Source organism: Carlito syrichta, unplaced genomic scaffold, assembly GCF_000164805.1.
Source record: "Carlito syrichta isolate Samal-C Ts95f unplaced genomic scaffold, Tarsius_syrichta-2.0.1 Scaffold306686, whole genome shotgun sequence".
NCBI classification, from domain to species: Eukaryota; Metazoa; Chordata; class Mammalia; order Primates; family Tarsiidae; genus Carlito; species Carlito syrichta.
Window position 1 is genome coordinate 416,709 of NW_007250782.1, and position 12,271 is coordinate 428,979.

At 56.2% G+C, this 12,271-nt stretch overlaps 1 protein-coding gene across 2 annotated transcripts in view; it reads left to right on the top strand.

The window, feature by feature from the left end:
* Positions 1-6,938, top strand: part of FLYWCH2 (FLYWCH family member 2) — a 27,356-nt gene extending 20,418 nt beyond the window's left edge. For both annotated transcript variants that reach the window (XM_021715123.1, XM_008063247.1), the window contains 3 exons: positions 2,547-2,647; positions 3,395-3,818; positions 6,624-6,938. In XM_021715123.1, coding sequence (XP_021570798.1) covers positions 3,497-3,818; positions 6,624-6,712 — 411 coding nt within the window. In that variant the 5' untranslated portion in view covers positions 2,547-2,647; positions 3,395-3,496 and the 3' untranslated portion in view covers positions 6,713-6,938. The remainder of the gene's footprint in view (positions 1-2,546; positions 2,648-3,394; positions 3,819-6,623) is intronic.
* The last annotated feature ends 5,333 nt before the right edge of the window (positions 6,939-12,271 follow it).

Consider the following 12,271-nt stretch of genomic DNA (forward strand, 5'->3'; position numbering starts at 1 on the left):
GAAATCACAGCCAGATGTGGTGGTTCACACCTGAGCCTGGGAATTCTAGACCAGCTGTAGCGAGAACCCGAACTCTACAAAAACATTTTCTAATTTTTTTTTTATTTTATTATTATTATTTTTTGAGTTGGAGTCTCACTCGGTCTCCCAGACTGGAGTGCAGTGGCCACTCCCGGCCACCGCGGCCTCACCTGCTGGGCTCCGGCGATCCTTCCAACTCAGCCTTCCAAGTAGCCGGAATTTCAGGCGCGCGCTACCATGCCCGGCTGATTTTTTTTATTTATTATAGAGATGAGCTCTCGCTGCCCAGGCGGGTCTCGAACCCACGGGCTCAGGCAATCCACTCACCTCAGCCTCCCAGAGGCGCGGGATTGCAGGCTGAGCCACTGAGCCCGGCTAAAGCACTTTTTCTAGTTTCTCACTCAGCAACGATCAACTCAGAAGCCTCCTGTGATCACACGTTTGAGAGTTTCTCCCCACCAGCAAGCAAGCAATCAATTCTGCAGTGGACACCAACTGGGTGGCCTCCGATTCAGTTCTATTCGGACACAATCTACCTGAAGGCAGCATCAGATCCCACAGGCTGAGGGCTCAGTCCCCAAGACTGCCCCCACTTCAGATGCCATTTGCAAGCTCCAGGTTGTTTTCCCTGTGCTTCTGACTGACCGGCTATAAATCAGGGGCCCCAGGACCCCTCCTTGGGTTCCGTCAGTTTGCTAGAGCAGCTCACACAACTCAGGGAAATACGTTTGCCAGTTTATTATAAAGAATATTACAAAAGATACAGATGGAGAGAGTGTAGGGCGAGGTATGGGAGAAGCTTATGTGCCCTCCCTGTGCACCACACCCCTGCAACCTGTGTGTGTTCAACTGTCCAGAAGCTCTCCAAGCCCTGTACTTTACAGTTTTTACGGAGGCTTCATTTCATAGGTGTGATTGGTTAAACCACTGACCATTGGTGATCAACTTGACCTTCAGCCCCTCTCACCTCCCAGTAGGTCGTGGGGTGGTGCTGAAGGCCTCAAGCTTCTAATCCTGCCTTGGTCTTTCCAGTAACCAATCCCCATCCTGAAGCTACTTGGGAACTGCAGCCACCAGTCAACTCATGAGTAAACAAAAAGACGTCACTTTGTTGGAGAGTCCGAGGATTTTAGGAGTCATATTCCAAGAGATGGGGCCCATGACCAAGTATAGATTTCACAATATCACAGAACCTAATTTGTGTGTTTTAGGATTTGTTCCTGGTTCACGTTTATGAGGTTTTTTATTTTCTTGACTTAACTCTTTGGAGCACTGGTCAATAGTTGAGGTCCGTCTTATCCGTTACTTTGGGATTTGATCACGTGATTTGGTATGGGGCATGACATCACTTTGGGGCCATTTTTTGCAGCTCAGGGTTGGCCTGGCAGCAGGGCTGGAACTATGCGGAGGCAAGAGGGAGCCTCAGGTGCAAAATGTCAGGAGGCGCCGCTCCAGGATCAGCGTGACCATGGAGGCCTTCCGCAGGCCCAGACTCGGGCCAGAGCCGCCAGCCTGGAGCAGCCTGGTGTGGCTTGCCAGTCTCGCCGGGGGGCTGTCTGCCGTATCTCAGGACTTTTCACGCTGGGTGGGCCAGAAGTCGCGTCATTCCTGAAGTCTGTGGTGGCGGAACCAAGACGGCAGGAGACGCTAGGGAACCCGGGGAGGGCGCGGGTTTAGGAAAGCCGCCACGTCCATTCATGCCCTGCTACGGAGCGTGGGAACCCGAGGGGCGGCCGCCTGCAGGAGTACGTGCACCGGGGCCAATCAGCGTGCGGGGGCGGGCGGCACGTGGGCGGAGCTTCCCGCCTCAACCTTTCCCACGCCGGACGGCCGGTCCCCGGCACTCGCAGGTCGCCCTGTGGGGATGGGTGGGTTCCTTGCCAGGGAGGAGGAGAAGTTCATCTGCCAGGGGCTGAGTGTGGCCTGAGGGACAGGCGATCAGTCCCTGGAAGGACCGCTCTAGAGCAGGGATTGGCTTCCGGGGGCGGAAGACTCGACAGCAATCCCTGCTGGTCGCAATTCTTTGAGAGTCCAACCCCTCAAGAAAGTGGGGCCAGGGGACTGGGGTGTCACATCTGAGAAGGTCTCTGCTTTTGTTAGTCGAGTGGTCAGGGATGGCAGAGGGAGGACTCAAGGGAAAAGGCACTGCAACCCCCCTCGGCCTTGTATCCCCTGGCTCCTCTTGGATCTTAGAAAATGTTGGGGTGCTGGACAGGGACCCCTCAAGCTAGACAAGTTGGGAGAGGTCAAAGGAAGCAATGAGAACCTTAAAGCCAGGTTGAGAAAACAGACCCAAGGGGGAAGTAGGTCTCCGGGTGTGTTCTGTCTGGGTCATGTACAGGAGGCGAGACGGCTGCCCATGCTGCAGTCGAGTGTGGGCTAAGAATGTAGACTGGGAAAGACCCCTGCTACCTACCCACCACCCAGTTATCCCCTGAGAGTGCCACTCTACACTGGTGCTGCCACACCCAGGCCAGCCGGACCCTGCCCTGGCACCCAGTAACCCATCCATTCTGCTTCTCCAGGCCAGAAGTCAAGGAGCCCTCAGTGACTGGAGGATCAACGACACCTCCACATCGCTGTCCCTGCCCGGCTGGGGCAGTGCTATCACCAGCTAAGACTCAAGGTCAGTCTGAGAACCAGCTCCTGGGTTCACCTGTGAGCCTCCAGATGGGATGGGGCTGGATCTAGTTGTGGGTCATAGTCCCACCTCCCAGGGCCCAGCTTCAGTGCTGTGGTGACAAAGTGCTGGCAGGTGCCTGCCCACACTCCCTGTGGCGAAAGGCGAAGGGTAGTGGGCATTCTGGGAGGGTCAACTCACTGAGCTCACATCAAAGTGCTTGTCTCTGATGCTTGATGCTCTAGGGACACCAGTATCTGGAGCTGAGGATGGGCCCTGGATCCACTCCAGCTCTGCTGCCTTTTTGGTCACCCTGGCATGCCTCAGTGTCCTCGTCTGTAAACTGAGTCATAAAGACGGCCTGTGTCACAGTGTGGGGCTGGGAGGTCGATAGAAAAGCATGTGAACACACCTGGTCTGTTCTCAGCGAGTGGGAGGCTCCAGGGATCATAATTCATAGTTATTAGCACAAGTCACCCCGACAGCCCCTTGGAGAGTATTTTTTGTGCACACTTTACAGATGGGGAAAGTGAGGCTTGGAAGGGGCTGAGGTTACCCAAAGTTGCCAGGAGAGGAACTATCCGAGCAGAAGCAAAGCCCGGGATCCCCAGCTCTCTCAGCCCCTCACCCCCAGACTCTCAGCCCAAGGGGCACCAAAGCAGCCCTGTCTCCCCAACGCCCCTCCCAGATTCACTCCTAGAGACCCAGGCCAAGGGCTTCCTCCACTGACTGCGATTTTGCTTCCTTCCTTAGGACGGACAGAGTCCCAGGACTCCTGGGTTCCTTGCCAGGGAGGAGGAGAAGTTCATCTGCCAGGGGTTGAGTGTGACCGAGGGACAGGTGATCAGTCCCGGAATGCCCCTGCCTGAGCCCAGAGAGCAGGAGGGTGAGAGCGTGAAGGCCGGGCAGGAGCCGTCCCCTGAGCCGGGCACTGACGTCGTCCCGGCCGCCCCCAGGAAGCCCAGGAAGTTCTCCAAACTGGTCCTGCTCACGGCCTCCAAAGACAGCGCCAAGGTGGCAGGGGCCAAACGCAAAGGGGTGCACTGCATCATGTCCCTGGGGGTGCCAGGCCCCGCCACCCTCGCCAAAGCCCTTCTCAAGACCCACCCCGAGGCCCAGCGGGCCATCGAGGCGGCCCCCCAGGAGCCTGAGCAGAAACGCAGCAAGCCTGACCCGGGTGAGGCTCCCGCGGCCGCCCCTCCGCGGAACCGCCGGCACCTTTCCGAGCGCCCACCCAGCCACGCCCACTCCGTGGCCCCGCTTCTCCCCGCCCTTCGGGTCCTCGTTTCCCCGCTTCCTTTGACCACATGCGGGAGGGGGCGGCACAGGGGTCGCGGGCACAGGCTCGGGCATCCCTCTGCCTCGTCCCCTCCCAGCCCCGAGACTCCCAGCGGCCTGACTCTGCGTCTTCTCCCTCTGAAATGCGCTGCCTGGCGCCGCCCGACCGGCTCCATCACCAGAGCGCCTGGGGTGATGCCAGACTCTGCCGCCAGGCGGCGCTCCAGGCCGCGACTGCGGCCAACCTTCCAAGGCTCTGACCGCAGCTGCCAGCTGAGCGCCTCCTAGTCCTGCGGGCCCTCTGGCTCCCTTTCATCTGCTCTGGAAAGCTCCGTCACTCTCACTCATGCGCTCACCAGTCAGTCGCTTATTCAGAATTTCCTGAGCGGCAGCTGTGTTCGAGCTGGGCACTGGGGACTCAAGGAGGCTGGCAGGACCAGGCCCCTGGCACACGGGCTGCCCCTCCTAGCCAAGGACCAAGGTCATGACCTTGAGCTCTCCAGGACTGCCCCAGTGCTCCCCGCCCTTCTGCCCAAGCCTCACCCTCCCTGGAGTCTCTGGGCTTGGGCAGAAGAGGCGGGGAGGACTGGGGCAGTCAGGGCTCACTCGCTCTCCCAGGGCTCCTCGCTCTCCCAGGGCTGTGGGGGCGAGGAGTGGCTTTTGTTGCTGCAGCTGGCTGGAGGGCCCAGCCCTCGCTTCTAGTTTGGAGTGATGGAACAGATGGATAGGTGGGGCGGTTGTGGCCCTTGTCCCACTCCCCACCCTGAGCTGTGGCCCGCTGTGGTGCCAGGGCTTCCTCTGAGCCAGACTTGGGGGCTGCAGCTGGGTGGAGGAGTGAGTGGTCCGCGAGTTGGGTGAGGGCCCGCCGTTTCTCTCCACTAGCTCTGCCTAGCATGGCCAGGCCCTACCGTGCTGTCTCCTGCCAGAGCACAGGCCCCTTGACCTTGTCCCGCAGAAGGTGCCCAGATCCACGGGTCCTGCCTCAGGGCTCTGCAGGAGGAGTGACCATGGGGGTGGGGGTCGGGCTCTGGGCAGCCAAGGAAATGGGCTGGAGGACAAGCACGGGTAGGGGCGGGTGGGTGTCCTCTGACGACCCAGGGAGCAGAGGTGAGGGGCATGGGTAAGGAGGTTGGGCACGGGGCGGAGCCTGGTGGTTGCAGGACGCACTTGCAGCCGTCGGGGTGCTGGGATGGGCCAGGGGCTGGGAGGACTGACCAAGGGACTTCGGGGTCACTGGGGGTGAGGGGAGGGAGCAGCAAAGACCAGGAAGCAAGGCCTGCCTGAGCTGGGCAGCTGCCCAGGGGAGACTCACAGGTGACTGAGAGTGTCCTGGCATGTGCTATGCGGGGGTGCTGTGGCCCTCTGTGTGCGTTCTGTGTGCCTTCTCTGCCTGAATATCAGTGTTGACCTCTGCATTTGTGCTTCTGTCTATGTGTGTATTTGCCTAGGAGGGTGGGCCTGCCTGTGTGTCCCCTGGGTATGTCCGTGTGGGTCTGTCATGTGTTCTCCTGTGTTTGCTTCTGTGTGGAGCAGGGTGTCTGTGTATGTGTTTCTGGGTCAGAGTCTCTGTAGGCCCCAAGCAGGCGGGCGCTTGTGATGGTGAAACCTGTATATGTCTTTGGGTGGGAAATTCTGGGGATATGGCGGTGGGGAGATTCTGGGGACAGGGGGGTGTCCAGTGGGTGGGAAGGAGATGAGCGGGCTTTCTTCCGAGCTGGAAGTGGAATCTGCCGAGCCCTGAGAAGATGGGGACGATAAGAGCTATTGTAGGGAGTCGGGTTGCTACCTTTGAACAGGGGTCCCCTTGGGGTCAGCCAGAGTCCTCGGCTGGCAGCCAGTCACAGGAAAGGGAGGGGGCTCTTAGATTTCCATGAGTGAGCCGAGCCGGGCAGGGGACCCCGCCTCACTGGTGAAAATTGAGGGGTGGATGACCTGAGATCCTAGAGAGCCGTCGCCCACAGCTTTCCCCTGGGCTGAGGCCCTGGGACACCTGGGATGAGGTGTCCCCGGCCAAAGGCCTGGCACTCTCAAGGGACCCGGTGAGCCCCTCGGCCTCCATCCTCCTGCTGGGAGTGGTGCCCAGGGACGCAGAGGGACCCCTTCCCCCCAGAGCCTTGAGCCCCTGCTGCTGCTTGCCTGAAGCTGACTCTGAGTGCTCCCGCCCACCCCTCCTTCTCCAAGGGCCTCCTGGAGTCCACCTGACTCCTCCCCCAGCCCAGGGGTGGAGTGTGCGGGCCTCACAACCCAGGGGCACACAGGACTCAGGAGGCCTGAGTCACCACCCGGAGGCCACCGGTGGGTCCCTGCAGAGTGCAGAGCCACTTGGAGTCTGGCTCAGGGCCTGTGGGACAGGCCATCCCAAGGTCCCTTCCAGCCCATCAGAGGCCTCTGCTCACTGCTTGGGTCTGTTCAGACTCTGAGGCCCTGGCTCCTTTCAGATGCTCTTGGGCCGTCTGTCCCCAGACTTAACCCACAGCTTTCTGGAAGTTATTTGACAGCCTTTGTGACCCTGGATCGGTGGCCTTTGGGAGCCGTGTCCCTGCATGGCAGTGACTTCTCTGAGTCAGCAGAGGCTTCTGGGCCCCCGAACACCCCCTGCCTGGGTGGCAGCTCCAGGACCCAGTCGGCCCAGAAAACCCGGGGCCAACCCTCCTGGTCCCTGGCTCCCCCCTCTCCCGGCCTGACCTGCCCCCTTCTGTTCCAGATGAAGACGGGCAAGAGGAAGCTGGTGGATCAGCAGGAGGACCACCCGCGGCGGACGGGGAAGAGTTCGCCTGCCCTGCAGCGCCCTGAGCGATCCCCTGACCATGGCAAGCACGGGAGCAGGAGGAGTTGTCCGTGTCCTTTCCAGGTCCACCCACTGGGCCACAGGCTCTCCTCTGTCCACATGGCTTTCGGGACCCAGTTGTAGACAGATTTTCACTTCAACGTTGTGTAATTTTTTAAGAGATCAAGTATAAGTTACTTTTGTAAGCAGAAAAAAGTAAGAAAAAGAATAAAAGAAACTGTATGCTAGAGCCATCACGGACAGGCTTTAAACGTTCCCGGGTTCTGGATCCCTTGAGGCCTGGCTCCAGCCTCGCCACCCAGGGCCCACCCCGAAGCCCTCGGCCAGCCCTGCCCAGAGCGGCCTGGCCCGGGGCACCTCTCAGCTCAGCCGACTCTCCCAGGGCCTCCGCCTCCTCAGGTCTCTCAGCCTGGGAAACCAGCCACTGGCCTGGACACAGGGTGGGGTCCCTGAGGTGTCCCCGTCCTTCAGTCTGCCCTGGGGGGGCCATGGTGGGAGGACTTCCTGCCCTGGTTCCCTTCCCTGCAGGGGCCAGTGCCCCCTCCTGCTGAGCCCCCCCAAGATGCCCCTTAGGCACTGCCCTCCCTGGCCCAAAGTCTCGCCTCTTCCAGGAAGCCTACCAGCCTGAGGGCTCCCAGGCACTGAGCATCCCGCCTTGCGGAGAGGGGTGGCTCCAGGCCTGCTGTGGCAGGGTTGGCCCTGTGGTGGGAGGGCGGGCTCTGGGAGGGTCCAGACACAGGTGGGCAGCTGCCTGTCCTGTTCTTTCCTGAGCCCCTCCCCCAGCTCTCACCCCCACTCCTGGAGGAGGTGAAGGAAGCCCCCAGGTCAGGGCCTCAAGGAGCTCCTTCCCCACAGGGTCCTCATTCTGTGAAAACGGCCTGCGGGCTGGAGGAAGCACGGTTTTGGATGTAGGGTTTTGAGGCCCTGTGTTTTAAACATTTTTCAGATGGACTTCGCATCCCTAACTCCCTCTTAGAACAGATGAGCTCCTTGGCACATTTCCCTCCCCATCCTTCATTTTGCTGTCTTGTTTTCACAGCCTCCTTGTTCGTAACATCTGTGTTCTTTTGTTTTTGTTTTTGGTTTTTTTTTGAGTCGGAGTCTCACTCTGTCGCCCGGACTGGAGTGCAGTGGCCGCTCCCAGCCACCGCAGCCTCGACCTGCTGGGCTCCAGCGATCCTTCCGCCTCAGCCTTCCAAGTAGCCGGAATTACAGGCATGCACTACCACGCCTGGCTGAATTTTTGATTTATTATAGAGATGAGGTCTCACTACCCAGGCGGGTCTCGAACCCACGGGCTCAGGCAATCCACTCACTTCAACCTCCCAAAGGCACGGGATTACAGGCTGAGCCACCGAGCCCAGCTACATCTGTGTTCTTAACCATGATTTGCACAGGTCTCTTGTCGTGGGTCCACATTTAGGTAGGTCCTGTGTTCCCCACCATGGTGCTCCTTCCTGGGTACTCTTGGTCTGGTGTTGTCAGAGGATGAGAACCCTGGGGAGGTTCTCAGGGAGAAGCATTTGGGGTGCAACCCCGGAGAAGTAGGAGTGAAGAAGAGAAGGCCCTGGGGCGGGACAGAGAGCAAGTTCGCTGTGGGGTGGGGGTCGGAGCCTACACACTGGGTCTGGCCAAGTCAACCTTTGATTCACTTATGTTTTCATTTGGCAACGTTTCAAATACTGTGTGGCTCTCACTTAGGTTACCCACCTCACCTGTGCCCCTCTCTCTCCCCCCTTCCTTCCTTCTCTTTCCCCTCCCCCTCTCTCCCTCTTCCTTCTCTCCCTCTTTCCCTCCCTCTCCCCTCCCTCTTCCTTCCTCTTCTCCCCTCCCTCTTCCTTCCTCTTCTCTCCCTCTCTCCCTTCCTCTCTCTTCATCTGTCCCTCTCTCCCAGTCTTTCTCTTCTCCCCACACTTCTGCACACCCTCCCCTTTTGCAGACCTTCAAGATGCAGGCTCCAAAACTCTCCAGTCTACACATTTCTAAGAACAATCTTCTTGTCACAGCCACATCAACATTAGCGCGCCTGAAAGAATCTTTGCTGCTTTGGTGATGTCATTCAGCATCTAGTCCACACCAGCACCCCTGGGTGGGACCAACGTGTCAGGCCAGAGCCCCACAGTGCCTTTTGCCGCCCAGCTCCCCAAGACCCTCTCCCTGTTTTTATAAATTTTGCGTTTGGGGCTGGTGAAATATACATAAAACTTATCATTTCTAAGTGTGCAGTTCAGGGGCATGAAGTACATTCGCAGTGTTGTGCAACCGTCACCGTCTTCTGTCTCCAGATCTCCAGAATTTCTGTTCCCCCAAACCAAAACTCTGTCCCCGAAAGGCCTACCCCCTCCTTCTCCCCAGGCTCCCCCTCAGGCTCCCCCTCACCCCCCCCATGTCTCAGGATTTAACTCCTCCTGGTCATCAGGGAAGCAGGATCACACGCTATTTCTCCTTTTGTGCCTGATTGATGGATGTTACTCACTGTGAAATCCTCAAGCCTCATCCATGTTGTGGTGTCCCTTGGAAAGCCCCAGCAGTTCTGTCATGAGCCTCCACGTGTGGCGTCTGCCTCTCACACAGTTAGATTCGGACCTCACGTTTTTGGCAAGAACACACTACATACACTCTTATTTTATTTATTTATGCTGCAATCCTAGTTCACTGCGGCCTTGACCTCCTGGGTTCAAGCGATCCTCCCACCTCAGCCTCCTGAGGAGCTGGGACTACAGGTATGAGCCACCACCACCCAGCTAATTTTATTTTTACTTTTATTTTTGTAGAGGCAAGGTCCTGAACCCTGGGCTCAAGTGATCCTCCTGCCTCCACCTCCCAAAGGGCTAGGATTACAGATGCAAGACACCTTGCCTGTTTTTTTCTAAAAATTGAGGTAAAATTTACATAACATCCAATTAATCTTTTTTTTTTTCTTTTGAGTTGGAGTCTCACTTTTGTCACCCAGGCTGGAGTGCAGTGGGGCTTAGGTGATCCTTCTGCCTCAGTCTTCCAAGTAGCTGGAGCTACAAACGCATGCCACTAAGCCCGGTTCGTTTTTTTGTGTGGTTTATTGTAGCAGTGAGGTCTCACCAAGTTGCCCTGGCTGGTCTTGAATCCCTGGGCTCAGGCAATCCTCTAGCCTCGGCCTCCCAAAGTGCTGGACTTACAGGCTGAGCCACCACACCCAGCCCCAATTAATCATTTTAAAGAACATAATTCTGGCCAGCCTGTAATCCCAGCACTTTGGGAGGCTGAGGCAAGTGGATTGCCTGAGCCCGCGGGTTCGAGACACCCGGGCAACTTGGCAAGACCTCTTCTCTACAATAAATCAAAAATTAGCCGGGAGTGGTAGCGCGCACCTGTAGTTCTGGCTACTTGGAAGGCTGAGGCAGAAGGATTGCCGGAAGCCAGCAGGTCGAGGCTGCGGTGGCTGGGAGTGTGCCACTGCACTCCAGTCTGGGCGACAGAGTGAGATTCCAACTCAAAAAAAAAGAACATAATTCTATGACATTTAGTGTATTCACAATGTTGTACAACCACCACCTCTCTAATTTCAGAACTTTTTCATCACCCCAGAAAAATCCCCATCCTTTATGTACTCACTCCCCACCTCCCCTCCCCTAGTCTTGGAAAGCACCAACCTCCTTCTGTCTCTGTAGACTTGTGTATTCTGGATGTATCATATAACAGGAACCAGATGATACATCTGTGGCCTTTTGTGCCTGTCTTTTTTCCACTCAACATGATGCTTCCAGTTTCATTCACATTGTTCAAAATTCACTCTTGCACCTTGCCACGTTTTTGCTTACAAATACACCCAGGCCTTTGGGAGGCAGAAGCCGGAGGATTGCCTGAGCTCAGGGGTTCAAAACCAGCCTGAGCAATATGGCAAGACTTCATCTCTACAATTAAAAAAAAAAAAAGGCAGGCATGGTGGTAGCACATGCCTGTGGTTCCAGCTACTTGGAAGGCTGAGGCAGAAGGATCTCCTGAGCCCAGCAGGTCAAGGCTGTGGTGGTGGTGAGCATGCTACTGGACTCCAGCCTGGGCGACAGAGTGAGACTTCAACTCTCTCTATATATCCAGGAGACCGTTCCGTATCAGTTTGGGGAGACGCTTTTTTTATATATGAAAAGAATATAAGATAAAATGTTGCTGTGAGCCCCATGACCAGCCCTGACCACTGTCCATGTGTGGCCAATTCTGTCATGCCTCCACCCCAGCCACTGCCAAATATTAGGAATGAAATTTTCCAGGCTATCCATCATCCATCAGCAGTGCATTGTTCTTTTTTTTTTTTTTTCTTTTTGAGTTGGAATCTCACTCTGTCACCCAGACTGGAGTGCAGTGGCACGTTCCCGGCCACCACAGCCTCTACCTTCTGGGCTCCGGCGATCCTTCTGCCTCAGCCTTCCAAGCAGCTGGAACTTCAGGCACACGCTGCCATGGCCAGCTAATTATTTTTTATTTATTGTAGAGAAAAGGTCTTGCCAAGTTGCTTGGGTAGGTCTCGAACCCGCAGGCTCAGGCAATCCACTTGCCTCGGCCTCCCAAAGTGCTGGGATTACAGGCTGAGCCACTGAACCCAGCCTGCATTGTTCTTGAACAGCTGCATGGTCGTCACTCTCTTGGGTGTATCATAATTTATCTTACCAGGATGGGCACTGTCAACCAAAGAAAAAAAAAAGAAAAATATCTTCAAATATGTTGAATTAGGCTGGGCATGGTGGTCTATGCCTGTAATTCCAGCAATTTGGGAGGCCAAAGTGGGAAGATCACTTGAGGCCAGGAGTTTGAAACCAGCCTTGGCAATATAGTGAGATCCCGTCTTTATAAAAAAAAAATCAGCTGGGTATGGTGGCACAGGCCTATAGAAATAGACCCAGCTACTCAGGAGGCTGAGGCAGAAGGATCGCCTGAGCCCAGGAGGTCAAGGCTGCAGTGAGCTGTGATTGTGCCATTGCACTCAGCCTGTGTGACAGAATGAGACTCTGATGCAAAAGAAAAATTGTCAGATTTATTTAGGAAGTAGAAAAGAGGGTTTTAACTCGAAGTGCATGGTTATGGCAAGCCACAAGTGGAGCTGCAGAGGGGAGGAAGGGAGGATGATATTAGGAGAAGGAGACCTTCCTATGAGCTGCTTGGAAAGTTCGTGGGTTTTGGAGGCTCAAAGCCAGAGTTGGCCTCAGTTCATGGAGGTGCAGTCTCTGGACAAGTGTTCTTTCCAGAGTGTTTGATGTGAAACGCTGCAGTCCGAAAGGAGTTCCTTGTGGGTGTTTGATGAAGTCCCTGCGACAGTCTTTATCTTAGACATGCAACACGAGCTCTCCTAGCTGTAGGGTGTTTGGGGCTAACAGAAAATGATTGTATTCTGGGATCGGCACTCTTGCAACATCTACTTTCCCCAGCGTTTTGGAATAAACAGAACAGAGCAAAACGCATGTGTATGTTGTTTTGTGATGTCTTGCCTTTAAGTTGAATTCCTGGAGCTGGAATTGCAGAGTCGAAGGGCAAATGCAAGAGTTTGTTGATGTTGCCAAGTGCCCACCCCAGTGTTGTGTTGTATGGCTGCACCA